We start from the raw sequence: 14,337 nt of genomic DNA on the forward strand, positions 1-14,337 counted from the left end.
GTTTTATGTCATAAAAATATAAACTTTTTATTTTCCATGAAAATATGAAAATGTTAACTTCAAACCCCCGATACCGTGGCTCATAACTAGGGCTGGGTTGGTTTGACCGAAAAACCGAGACCGTACCCGAAACCGTTCCAACCGATGCCGAAAATAACCGTACCGGAAAGAAACCGTACCGAGATATCGGTTTGCCAACCGAACCGGTATGTTCGGTTCCGGTTTAGGTTCTCAGATCTTAGAACCGTCGGTTTACCGAACCGAACCGAATATATATAACATTTAATTTAAATATTAAATTTTATACATTTTTATACCCTAAAATACCTTTCTATAATACATTTATATATATTTCTATAATTTATATAAAAAATATATAAATTTATAAACCCTATACCCTAAACCCTATAATTAATAATTTATATAATAAATTTCTATATAAAAACTAATTAAAAATACCTTAAACTAATATTATACTATATCCTAAACAATTTATACCATATAACTATAAACTGAATACTAAACTCTATATCCTATTCCTATATCCCATACCCTAGACCCTATTGTGTATTTTAAAATTTTTTAATCATATATCTTATAAGGCTTATTATATCCTATACCGATATAATTAATAATAATTCACTAATTTATAGTTGGTAACTTGGTATATAACTAATAACTATAGTCTATAGAAATGTTTAGTATGGTGTAATATGATAATAGTCTATAACTAATAATTATAGTCTATATAAATGTTTAGGGTATAGAAATGTATTATATAAAGTATGTTTTATGTAAATTATAAAACATATGTAATACAAAGTAAAAAATCCAAACCCTAAACCCCACCCAAACCAAACCCCAAAATACCCTAATGTATAAATTTAATGTATAATATTAGAATATGGTATATCACTATATGTTATACCCTATATACCCTAAGGTTTAGGATATGGTATAATATTAAGATTTAGGGTATTTTAATTAGTTTTTATATAGAAATGTATTTTATAAATGAAACAATTTATAATTTATAAATTAGATGTTTTATATAAATTATAAAAATGTATTATATAAAAAGATATTTTAGAGTATAAAAATATATTTTATATATAAATATATTTAAAGTAAAAACTCCAAACCCCAACCCCAAACCCCAAAACACTAAACCCCCAAAATCAGAAATTAACTCTATTTCTCTCGATGGCTTAAAAAAAAAAATCTCAATCTCTCATTTATCTTTCCTCTCCCTCGATGCTCTAAAGTCTCATCTCTCTCATCCCTCTGTACACGCCGAGCATTGACCGGCGAAATTGCCGTCGTCCGGCCTTGGGTGGCGACGAGACCACCCCAGAAAATCTTCCCCTTGTCTCCTCTCTCTCCCCCTATCCTCAAATCACCCAAAGATTCCGAAAACCCAAAACCCAGTCAAGGCCGGTCGTCTTCTCCGACAAACTCTGCGATTCCGGCGTCGTCGTGACTCGTGGTTGGTACCCAGAGCCTCCTCTCGTCGGCTTGAGTCTTTCGGTGTATTTGGGTTGTTCGTCCGACCACCGTAGGTGGCAGATTGAAGGCTTAAAAGGTTGCTAGTTTCCCTGCCAATTTTCCGGCGAACTGGTATGTTCTTGATCCTCTCATCAGACCACTGCTCAACCCACCACCATTTCGGTTAAATGCCCATACCGAGCCGAGCCGAGCCGAAATGCCGGTCCAACCGAGTGTCGGTTTACCGACATTCCGATACCGGTCTCGGTAACCAAAATGGCCAACCGAGGGGGGTTCGGTCGGTATACGGTTTGAGGTTTTCGGTTCGGTAACCGTACCGAACCCACCCCTACTCATAACCACCCCCATCTCCACAAATATGTTTTCGGGAGTACCCTAAAAAAAAAGGAACCTTGGTTGAGCAGTTAAATGCTCTCTCATTCTCATATCTCATATTACTTTTGAATTTCATGTCCCTCATTAAAAAATGACAATTTTTTAAAACCACCTACAAAATATGGATGATGTAATATGTTATAAGGACTTTTTTTTGTTTAGCCAATGAATTAAATTTAACCAAACAAACATCCTTAACCTAATCTATAAAAATAAAAAAATCAAACTAATGTTACACTTTTCACCAAAACGAAAAATGAAAGTTACACTTTTCATCATTATCAAATAGGAATAAATTCTTAGGGAAAGGACATTTTATACATATAGTTTATCCCAATGTGTACTTTCATCTTTTTGTCAGTTTTATACATGTAATTTACTTATGTTTTTATTTAATCCAAATTATTAAGTATTTAGACATTTCGTCTATTTATTTTTATTTTTTGCATGTGGCCCTCCCATGTAAGGGTACTTTAGTCATTTCAATCATATAAGTTATATATGGTTGAATTGACAGTACTCTCACATGGCTCACTTGGAAAAAATTAGAAAAAAAAAAAATAGTGCAAATGAAGGCAAGCTATAGCCTATAGGGATGAAAAATGTCTTTTTTACTTAAGTTTTTTATAAATATGAAAAATGTGAGCTTACATATGCATAAAAAAAAAAAAAGTGAGTCGTTAAAAGAATTTAATAGACTTTTGCGATGTAATGACATTTATTATGTTTATCAAACAAAATTTGTTAAGCATCCTCATATTTCTGATATTTCTTATGTTTATAAGAAGATTTATATTGAATAAGATTTAAAATGAGCTAAGCATTCTCGTATTTTTCATGCAGATTTGATTTCCAATAAATATTAGAGAAGAAAGTACTGCCGACACCAATAAAGCACCTAAATCCTAATTTTAAAGTCCTAAACCATATAGGAAACCATGGCCCACCTGGCCAAGACAATCTCTCCCATATTTATACACCCCTTCAACTTTCAAATACATGAGACAAAATCAGAGCCATTCATTCCCATCGAAAATAAAAATCCAAGGCTGGCCAAGTAAGCAGTGACCGTACGCCAACTCCAAGGCCACCACCAACCCGATCAACGCAGGTGTGCGCTGTCTTGCTGTAAATTCCCCAAATACAAATACGCCGTCATAATTGAGAAATCGGAAAATTAGGAAACCGAAAACAAAAAAGAAAAGCTCCAGAGAGGCTCCCAATAATTGCTTCTCTCTCTCTCTCTCTCGAGCGACGCATCGTCTTTCACTTCGTGCGCTTTAAAATTAGGGCACTGCTCTTTGTTTGGTAGGTTGGCTAGGGTTTCGAAAATATATAAACCAATTTTACGAATCTGATTTAGATTTTTGTCTGCGATTAGTACAAAATTTTATACTGGTAAAATTGAAGCGGTAGAGTTAGATATGACCATGAGAATGAATATGAAGCGGTCGAGGAAATCAAACAGAGTTTCTTGGGCTCCTGGAGTCAATCTTTGTCAGGTATAATCGCAAATAGCTTAGGTTTTTATTTTTCTTGGAGATTTGATGCGATTTTTTTTTCTTCTGTTTGGCAAGTGAGAAAATACTTGATCGATCGCTTTCTTTCTAAGTTATGAATATTTTCCCCTTTAATTAATGACAGAAAATGACTGTTAACATGATTTATTAAATTTTACGTCTTTGTTTATTGTGTTGGAAATATTATATTTACTTTTTCATCATTTGAAGCTTTTCACTGGGGTTCTCAGTTTTGGGTTTAATTGGATTTGGATGACCTTTGATTATAACCCTCATCAGAAAATTCATTCCATCACTGTTGTTAATATTTAACTAATTAATTAATTGTGAAATCAGATACGTGGGCATTAAATTCATGCAACAATAACAAATTCTACAAAAAAAATAAATAAAAAAAAAAAAATAAACTTAAAAAATACTACAAAGAAAGAGACAAAGACACAAAGTGAAAGCCATGGCAATATTGGTCTGTTACGAGAGCTTGAATCAATTAAAAGATCAAAACCAAATGACCAATATGTTGCTACAAAACATTTTAATTGGAGAAAGAATTGAAAATCATTCTTCTTCAAAACATGTATCAATTGATTGGCAACAGGATGGGGTGGTCTTAAGGATGGTTCTTGTGACTTATTCCTGCATACCACTCATGAAGTCATTCAGCTCTATCAATCAATTAAATGATCTTATTGAAAATGTACCTTATATGCAGAAATAACAGGGATCAACAGAATCTAAGATTAGCAAGAGTCACATAAAAGTATTATTTTGAGACAGAAGTTCTTGAAAATGGAAAGAAGTCTCATAAAAGTTTTAATAAGAGTTACAAAATTCAAAAGTTCTATACTTGAGATGCCTTATACTTGGGTGAGGAGGGTTTCCGAATAAAGGAACAGAAGTTCCTGATTACGGAAATATTTTCACAAGTAATAGTATGTTCATAATTAATAATCCTAGACATAAGTAGTAGAAAATATTCCTTGTATGTTATTATGAATTTTCCTCTAATGCAAGATTGAGAAATGCGGGATGTGAAAAAGCATTTGAACGCTCTCTCACATCCCGCATTAATACCAGAACTGCACGTGGCATTAGAGAAGGACTCATGCCATTATATGCCACTAATATTTCCATAAGATTACATAATGTCTAATAGCCATCACTATTGTGAATAGCTAATTTAGTGATGATTATTCAGTTATCTGAGCTTGTTGGAAACAGAATTTTGATTATGGTTGAACTAATCCATCAAAGAGAGAGTGTATGGAATTGCCTACTTAACTCTTTGTTGCAAGACATTGTTGCAATGTACTACCAAGTGTGATTTATAAATTGGAAATCAAATCTTACAATTTTAAATGTTGCAAAAAGCTAGGGTCATACACTCATACTATGTATATGCTGGGATTAGGGTGTTCATTTCCAAAAGATAAATGTGCCACATATATGGTGAAGTCCATTTATTTCAAGTCTTAAGAAATTTAAGCAAAAAGGATCTACTTTTATTAGAAACTAAATGCTAAAACCTGGACTTTTCCTGACAGTAATGTTTTTTAGGTTCTGGCAGAGACCAAAAACTGTCCGGCTTTAGATATTTAATATCCTCTATATATAGAATGCTGGGGAATTCTGTAATATGAATGTCCACATAATGAAATCTAGACACAATTGGTTTGTAAGTTTGATGAGCCTTATTGCAGATAATGTGGTCCATCTGTATTCTAGTTACTGAGTCATGGTTATAATGCGACTGGATGGGGAGCACAGTTTCGCACCCAAAGCAAGAATGATTTCATAAAACTTCTGTTTGGGTTTGAGTTCAATGTTTATTGTATGACTAGTTATTAGAGATAGAAAGTTTAGATGGCCATGGGGCTTAGATGATTGGTTGCAAGAATAGTGAAATATGACGCAGATTGGTTTAACGTGGACCTTAGAAGTCACTTTTGTTGATAGCAATATTGTTTATGTACAGTTTGAGAGCCGTGTTGCAAATGATAAATTTGTAATATTTAACAAGGTCTGGTTTAACTTTAGGTTTTTGTATGGGTAGGACTTACAGCTCACCACTGAACATGTTAAGCCATTGTAGTAGTCTAGTTGATGCAAAATTGTACAGTCATTACAATTTTCTACTAATGTTAGAGGTCTTTATAAACAAACGTGGTCAGTGAGAAATATGTGAGCTGTGATGGTAAAAATGTGAACTGTCGTGATGAAAATGTGAAATGTCATGATCAGGTTGGTCTTCCCCTGCATGTATGCATTCCAAGATGGGGCTTTTTTGAAATTTTCAGAATAACCCGAAAGTAAAACAAATTATAAAAAGTGAATCTGTCTTTTCATTTTTTCCTGCTTTCAGATACTCTCTCTGTTTTTAAAAATATGATCCTTATACATTCTTTCTTTGTGTCAAAACTTATCTTTCCAATCTTTTGTGGGAAATGTTACTGATTATTTTCACTCTTCTGTTAATTGTGGCTGACTAAATTTTGGTTTTAAATAGGTCAAGTTGTTCTCCTCTGAGGATTGTCCTGTGGAAGCTGGCCTGAAATATCTTGATCATTTTCAAGCAAAGGCATCATGCATCTTGCATTCAAATTCTGTGGAATCTAATGATTTACCCCCTGGGTTTGAAGGTAGTTTTTCTGTGGGCCAACCAAGAGTGGAACTTTCCCACATCCCTCGGATTCAATGGCAATGCCCTCCCAAGGTTGGCTGATGTTCGATCTTTGTTAAATTATGATTTAGTATGTGTGTGATAAGAAAAATATATTTGTTATATCTGGTCTGTAATCTGAATTGAGGTCTTGATTCAAATGTTTATGTTTATTTCACTTGAACAGTTTGTTATGAGTCAGACCTGGCGTGTAGCAGCTGGTAAGGAAAGTGAGGAAGCCAAGGCTCAAAAATGGAGAGAGATGAGAGTGCTGGAAGCAGTTTATCCTCGTTTTTCTTCAATTCCTCCTAGGTCAGTTTTCTCTCTTAAATCTGGAAGTATGTTTGTTATTAGTGCTTTTGTTTTTTAACATAATTGAGCTTGATCATCTTTTCCCTCCTGTACAGCTCCTTTGTTTCTTTGGATGTAGAAGGTGAGCATTATGATGATAGCCTCACTCCTACGGTCCCTCTCACTCCAATTGAAGAGGAAGAGTCTCCAGATTTCCCATCTGATCTGGAAACACCAATAAGCACCACTGTAGGCTCTCAGCCACCAGCCTTGCCCCAAGGTCGGTTGGGATCTGGAACTTCAGATGCTTCTAAATGCAACTCTCCTGCTTTGAACCAACTTGCCAGTGAACAACCTGTACTAGGACAGTTACCTAATCAAGATGCAGATGTTACGGCTGCTGCTTCAGCTGCATTTACCGCAATCATGAAAAGCACGGAGAAGGGAAGTTTGATTGACACTGGTTTGCTCATTAAAATTCTAAGTGATCCGAAAATGATCCAGAAATTGGTTAATGAACATGGACCACAAGTCAATGCAGGAATTGCATCAACCAATGCACTCACTGCACCCAGGCCAAAGACAATAATTCCACCAGTTCCCTTCCCCCTCCCAAAATCTGATATGCAATGGACTGCAAATGGAAACTTCTGCCAAATGCCAGGTACAGTTGAAACTACTTTGAATGCAATCCCTCCTCAAGCAGATACTGTTCGAATATCTGGGTTAAAGCGACCAGCACCATCACCTCCCTTGTCTGTCCCCCAATCCAACCCTGTTATGTTACCTAGGCTACCAAATCAGGTACAACCACCCAGAAAAAGTGCAATGACTCAACCGAATAGAGCTCCCTTGCCATCATCCTTCCCAGTCAAGGAAGCCGGAATTGTGAAGGACATGAACTACTATAAGAACCTCATTAGGCAACATGGAGCAGAAAAGCATGAACCCCAGGATCATCATCCCATTATTGCACAAAATGGTAACAATCATAATCACCTCATGGACCTGAAAATTCTAAACTGTAAACCAGGAGAACTGAAACCCAAGAAATTAAAACCTTGCATGTACTTTAAAAGCTCCAAGGGGTGCCGTAATGGTGTTAATTGCTCTTTCCAGCATGATATGGATATGCCCCCCCAGTGGAGGACTGGTAACATTGTGGAGGCCCAGAGTGTCAAGAGAATGAAATTAAGTGGGCTTAATATTGGGAGGACATTATGAGGGTGGGGTGGGCATTGGGTCGGACAAACCCGGTCGACCTGAATCCAACTTGCATTTTGGGGAAAATCATAAACATTCGGTCCTTTTTTCTTTAAACACATTCAGTCCGTTTTCTTTTCCTTTTCCTAGTTTTCTATACAGAACTTTGGGGAGCCCGACTTGAACACACAGGGAATGTAGTTTTTTCCTTTTTGGAATTAAGGAGGCAATTTGCTAAGATTAATGAGAAAGTTTGAGAAATGTTTCTTGTTTTTTTTTAAATAATGTTGTTTGTTTCTAAGCTCTTTAACTTGTCTTTGTACAGTCGTACCTTATTCGGATAATGGATGAACCGTTCCATTTTCTTAGTCGCATTACGAAAACCGAAAGGAATGGCCCATAACGTGGGGGGACTGTTTAGAGAAACCTTATGCTTCTACTGTAGGCCCAAATTGGTTAAGAATGATTAGCTTAATTATCAGATTATTATTATATATTGAATGCAAATATCAAAAGAAATCGTATAAACTATAAAGTGGTTATGTGGGCTGCGGGGCGTCCCTTCCTAGTCCGTACGGAGATCATTCATGCTTTTACTCCTATTCTTTGAGTGTGCAAATTTCAATATAATTAAGGAGTAATTACTTTTAAAGTGGTGTTATTATCATATACTAAGTGTCCATCCAACCCACCTTTTACGCGACCCAAAAGCTGTAGGTTATTATCATATACTAAGTGTCTATCATGCCCACCTTTTACGCGTGAATTGCAGTGAAGGATCCAAAAACTGCTGTAGATGACAATTGTCAATCACTTACAGCAGTTTTAGTGTTTGGTAAAAAAATAAAAAATTGTTTTTCCTCACAATTCTCAACTCTCAACAGCAAAAATAGAAAGTAGATTTCTAAGTGTTTTTGAAAACTGCAGTGAATCACAACAACAATGCATATTTTATTTTACCCATACTATCCTTATTGATTTCTATAATTTTTATTTGTTTATTTTAAATTAAAAAATATGTTCATTGTTAGTTATATTTTATATTGTGATAATTAATTATGATATTTCATGTGTACGATTAAAATTAAGGTTCATTGATTTTAACTACTAAATTTCAATAACTTTTTAGTTTAGGTACCAAAATTAAATAACATTTTAGATTAGATACTAGTTGAAAAATCAAACAAATTAATAAAGTAAAAAGTATTAGAATTTACAAATATTACATCACATGCCACTACAATAAAAAAATAAAAAAAATATTAAATCACAAATATTATATTAATTTATACTATATTGTATTAAAAAAAATCATTCCAGTCACAACTTAACTGTGACTATCTTGGTAAATTGAAAAAGACAACTCACACCACTATACTATATATTATTTTGAGTAAAAGTATTGTTTTGACCTCTATTTATACTATATTGTAGTATAATTTCTCTATAAAAAAAAATTCAATTAAGTCACAACTTAATTGTAATTGTCTCACAACTTAGATGTGACTGTCACTCAGTCACAACTAAATTTGAACTTGCCACTATATTAGCAAATTTTCAAGATAATATAAAAGTTTCAAGGACAATTTTGTTAAAACCTTATAGATTTTAACTAACACTCATCATATGTGGGCCAAAGGATAAAAATGTCAAATAGAAAAGGCTCAAATCAAAGGGGCCAACATATTTGTGACCTAATCTAAAAAATTACATTTAAATTTGGTAGTTCAATTGAAATATTATATAGTGTTTATGCTATACCAAAAAAATATTTGACTTTGGTATTTAATCATAATTTTCTATTAAAATTATAATATACTTAAAAAAATAATAGGAATACTTATTTAATAATGTTGTTCTTAAAAAAATTAATGCTAATAAAAATTTGTAGCCACAAATTTAAAAAATAAGTAAAAAAATATTTTAGTTTTACCAAACAAATAAGTGAAAGACACTTTCAGCATCATGTCCATTTTAGTAATTATACACAGTCACAACACTTTTACATTAACATTTTCCAAACACTTTGATACTATTTTTTGCACTTGCAACACTTTTGAAAATATAGTTTATCAAACACTCAACTGATTTACTTCACAGCTGGCTTTACTTCATAACTGTTTTACTTCACAGCAATACCAAACTGACTCTAATTCTATTGGCACCCATAAAAGTTCTCAACACACTCAAGGATTTAATGAAAATTTTAAAAGACAAAACAAAAAAAAAGGATTAATGAAAATTTTAAAAAGCAATTTTACCGCTTTCCAAAAGTACTAAAAAAAGTCTCAAAGTAAGAACTCAAAATTCATCAACATTTAATTTTAAAATGTAAGACCAAGTGATGGGAGATATAAATATAGAAAGTATTCATGTTCGTTTCATGAAAAAATTTCTCACATCCTAAATATGCTTTTAATATTGTATTACTATTCACGTTGAAAAAGATGATATATGAGCCAAATGACACTTTTAATCCTTATACTTTCACAAAATGTTCACTTTAATTGATCCATTTTCTTTTAATTATGATAATGTTAGTTCTTTATTTTTAATAGGATACCAATTGGGACTAAATCTTCAGCCAATTTAGTTTTTGGCTTAATTGCATTTATATATCTTAATTTTGGGTCCATTTAAAATTAGGTACCTCATTTTTAAAAACTGGTGTTAAGGTACTTCTAGTACGAATAAGAGGTGCTAAAATACCTCCGTTAGTTTTTTCGTCAACATCTCCGTTAAACGCCTACGTGACGCTGACGTAGTAAGGCATAATGGTAATTTTGTCTCTTTTTTTTGGACAAAAAAATTAATTAAAAAATTTTATATTTTAACAATTTTAAATTTAATTTAAAAGCACCCAGCCCAGCCCCCCCAACCCTACCTCGCCCACCCAGCTCCATCACACACCCACCCAACAACACCCCTTCTCGCCCCTCTATCTTCTTCCCCCACTCAGCGCCACCTCACCCCACGCAGACCCGCCCCGCCCAGCCTAGCTCCTCCCCTCCCCCAGACCAGCTCCTCCCCACCCAACTCCCCTCAGACCCGACCCACTCCTCCCCTTCACCCAGCCGGTCCAACCCTGACCCACCTCCCTCCCCTTGACCTAGCTCCCCCCAAACCCGACCTACCCCTTCCCTTTCACCCAAGCCCGACCCAGCCCCTCCCCTTCATCCACGCAGACCCGCCCAACCCAGCCCTAGCCCCGCCCCACCCCATCCAGCCCTACTTAGCCCAACAGCCCCGTCTACCCACCCTACCCAACCGAAAAAAAACAAAAACAAAAACAGAGAAAGGCAAAATAAGAAGGGGAGGGTTGAGTTTTTGTTTTTGTTTTTTCAATTTTTCAATTTTTTTTAATTTTTTTTAATTAATTTTTGTGTAAAAAAAAAGAGAGGTGAAATTACTATTATGTCCTACCACGTCAGCATATTGCAGTCCACGTGGGCCACGTCAGCGCCACATAGGCGTTTAACGGTGTCGTTGACGAAAAAACTATTAGAGCTGTTTATTTGTATTAGGGGTATCTTAATGCCAATTTTTGAAGATAGTGTATCTAGTTGTAAATGAACCCAAAGTTGAGATATATAATTACAATTAAACCTTAATTTCTTGGACATTTCAAGATCAACCACGTCACTATATCAGAAGAGCTCCACTTTTGAGCTCCACGTCACTAGATTACCACCCTCTCCACCTCATACGCCGCGAACGCCAACTTCTCTTCACCTCATACGCCGCGAACGCCAACTTCTCTTCAATCTCTCCCGCCCGCTCTTCCTCGGACTTGTGTTTGGATTGGGAGAACACCGACCCAAATTGGAAACAAGTTTTTCCGTACTTGGTGCTTTGGTTTCCTTTTCCTATTGCAATTTGGAGTCCTTTTCGTTCTTAGAGCGCCTATAAATAGACCCTCAATTCAGCAATTTAGAGAGACACCTTTTCGAGTTCAACAATTTAGAGAGAGACCCTTTGAGAGTTTTAGGGTTTTGTGATTGAGTGAGTTGGGCACTTGGGCATGTCGGTCGATCGCCATTGGACTGATAAGAAGGTGGAGATGACTGAGAGTGATTGGAGGATGTTCCAAGAGGACTTCAATGCTCAGATGGCGGAAATTCCGGCGGGACTGCAACAGCGCGACGTCATCGGCATTGGGGAGACTAGTTCTGGTAAGACCACTGCCTTTGTTCTTCGTATTTTGACTAGGCTGCGTCCTATGAGTGAAGAGAGTAAAGCCCAAGGGCCTTATGCCATTGTTTTGGCCCCTACTCATGAGCGTGTGAAGCTGATTGAAATTGAGACTGCAAAGGCTGCCCATTACATGGGTATCAATGTGGTCTCCATTTTATATGAGCAGTCAATTGAGGAGCAGGGGTCTAGACTTAGGCAAGGTTGTGAGGTTGTGATTGCCACTCCAGGGCGTTTGTTTGACTGCTTGAAGAGGGGTTCTCTTGTTCTTAACCAGTGCCATTATGTTGTTGTTGATGGGTTTGATAGGATGGTTGATATGGGATTTGCGTCGCATGTTGTGGGTGTCTTGCATTCAATGCCTTCTGGCAATTTAAAACCCGAGAACGAGAATGAAGAGCTTGACGACAAGAAGGTCTATAGAACCACTTACATGTTCAGTGCCACCATGTCACCTGCTCTCGAGTGGCTTGCCAGGCAGTACTTGAGAAACCCTGTTACAATTGGCACAGTTGGAAAGACAACTGATTTGATCCCTCAGAATGTGATCATGTGTGAGGAATCCGAGAAGCTTGAAAGGCTAAAGAGATTGCTGGACGAGATTGATGATAAGACTGCTATTGTCTTTGTTAACAACAGGGAGAAGGCGGATTTTGTTGCCAGGAGTTTGGATGAGTTTGGATATTGTGTGACCACTTTGCATGGACGGAAGACGCAGGCGCAGAGAGAAATTAGCCTTGAAGGTTTGCAGAGAAAGAGATACAATGTACTGGTTGCAACTGATATTGGAGCACATCAGATTGATGTGCCTGATGTGGCCCATGTCATTAATTTTGATACGGCGACTTTTGAAATTCACACACATCGTATTCGACATATTGGCCTTACAGGAAAGACTGGTATGGCCACAACATTCTTGACTATGCACGACTCAGGCGTCTATTTTGAACTCAAGCATATGCTCATTCAGAGTAATAGTCATGTTCCTCATGAACTGGAAGAACATGAGGCTTCAAAAGTTCCAGTCAGGTTCATTCGTACTCTTGTTGCTCATTGAGAAGATTGGAGTTCAACATGCTTTCTAAATGAAGGCTCTAACTTATTCTGCCATATAAATGTCCTTTAGTAGCTTAGACATAGTTGCTTACTGCTGGAATGGGGAAGTGAGATTTTTTGAATGGCAATGGGATTGCACTTGTCTAAAATTTAATTATTATAGATTCTGCTGTCCTAAATTGGTAATTGATGTAATTACATTTTCTTTTGCAATATTGTAGCTAGTACTGATGATTAAATACAATTAGTAAGATGCTGAATACGATATCAGTTAGGAATGATATGTTTCATTTCAGCTCTTCTTTGGTCTTTGCTTATTAGTGGTTTACTTAAATGGGTGATATTCCTTTGCAGCATAAATTCTTCAAATATCTGTCTGTTATAACATTGATGTCATATTACATCTGATACAGAATACTAAAGATACTATTGTCACTTCTATATATTTTGTATATATTTTGTACACTGTACCAGTTGGATATTGTCTCTGTGGGTTGCTGGTATGTATTTGGAAAGCAATTTACTAAAGATACAACACAAATGGGTTGTATGTGTACAGTTTTTGGGTAGATACTCAATATTATATTTCTGCATGAATTTTGTTGACTTGTATGATGAAATGATGTGTAGCTAGAGCTTATGTAAATTGGTTCTCATAAAAAAGAGTTTATATTGTTTGGATGTTTGTTTCTAGTGTGATTCCTAGTGTCTTTTAGGCATGCCATCTTGCTGTTGAGAAATCAATTTTGTTTTAGGTTTAGCTAAGTAATATGTTCATATAAGCTTTCCATCACGAAGGTGTTTAGTGAGCAAATAATTGAGAGAGGGCAGGGTGGGGGCACCAATATCCGTGTGAGGCAAGGACAGAATCTCCACAGCCTCTGGGGCAGGCAGGGATGGGAATAGAAAACTCGGTTCTGTTCTTCCCGTTTCAATCCCTAGATAAAAAATCATGGTTGTAGATGATCATGGAAGATGAAGTTTAGCTTTCCTACTTAATTCCTAAGTCAGGCTTTATGATCTCTCTATATGAAAGGAATGTATATCTTTTGGTTCAATTTTGGTCCCTAGATTTTGGAATGTATCTCTATACGAAACCAAAATTACCAAAAAATGAACCGAAAGTATCCGATATCGGTATTTTTCGGTTTGGTAATTTTTGGTAAACTTCAGTTTTCAGTTCAATTTCGGTAATTTTGGTATCGGATATTTTCGGTTCATTTTTTATTTACTTCGGTTTATTTTTTGTTTACTTCAGTATATCTTCGGTTCATTTTCGGTTTAATTATAATAATACTAATTATTATATACCATAATACCAATATAAATTAAAATTTAATCAAATATGATGCATAAAATATAATGTTTGATGAATATATATTTGCACGAGTAATATTGGTAGTTAATTAGTATAGTACTAGTATTAATTGCAATAATATTAATATTAGTAATAATATATATTAGTATAATTAGTTTAATAATATGTATTAGTACATATCCTATTAATTTAGTATGTATATATACAGATAAATATGA

General features: G+C 35.4%; 2 protein-coding genes across 2 annotated transcripts; both read left to right on the plus strand.

The window, feature by feature from the left end:
• Positions 1–3,072: 3,072 nt before the first annotated feature.
• LOC147284782 (Zinc finger C-x8-C-x5-C-x3-H type family protein) lies at positions 3,073–7,781 on the plus strand. Its single transcript, XM_086244768.1, has 4 exons — positions 3,073–3,383; positions 5,908–6,114; positions 6,248–6,372; positions 6,468–7,781. The coding sequence occupies exons 1-4, from the start codon at positions 3,306–3,308 to the stop codon at positions 7,573–7,575; spliced, it is 1,518 nt and encodes a 505-aa protein (XP_086100894.1). The 5' UTR covers positions 3,073–3,305; the 3' UTR covers positions 7,576–7,781.
• Positions 7,782–11,300: 3,519 nt separating this feature from the next.
• On the plus strand, positions 11,301–13,055 carry LOC147284783 (DEAD-box ATP-dependent RNA helicase 21-like). The gene has a single exon (XM_086245005.1). It carries the CDS (start codon positions 11,576–11,578, stop codon positions 12,800–12,802), a length of 1,227 nt encoding a protein of 408 aa, XP_086101131.1. The 5' UTR covers positions 11,301–11,575; the 3' UTR covers positions 12,803–13,055.
• The last annotated feature ends 1,282 nt before the right edge of the window (positions 13,056–14,337 follow it).

The sequence above is a fragment of the Dryas octopetala genome, chromosome 5, assembly GCF_963921425.1.
Source record: "Dryas octopetala chromosome 5, drDryOcto1.1, whole genome shotgun sequence".
In the NCBI taxonomy this organism is placed as follows: domain Eukaryota; kingdom Viridiplantae; phylum Streptophyta; class Magnoliopsida; order Rosales; family Rosaceae; genus Dryas; species Dryas octopetala.

Excerpts from the sequence above, each read along its gene's own strand:
- LOC147284782 (XM_086244768.1), top strand. The coding sequence starts at position 3,306 with ATGACCATGAGAATGAATATGAAGCGGTCGAGGAAATCAAACAGAGTT. Across the intron at positions 3,384-5,907 it reads CTGGAGTCAATCTTTGTCAG|GTCAAGTTGTTCTCCTCTGA; the intron begins GTATAATCGCAA and ends GGTTTTAAATAG. Across the intron at positions 6,373-6,467 it reads TTTTCTTCAATTCCTCCTAG|CTCCTTTGTTTCTTTGGATG; the intron begins GTCAGTTTTCTC and ends CCTCCTGTACAG.
- LOC147284783 (XM_086245005.1), top strand. The coding sequence starts at position 11,576 with ATGTCGGTCGATCGCCATTGGACTGATAAGAAGGTGGAGATGACTGAG.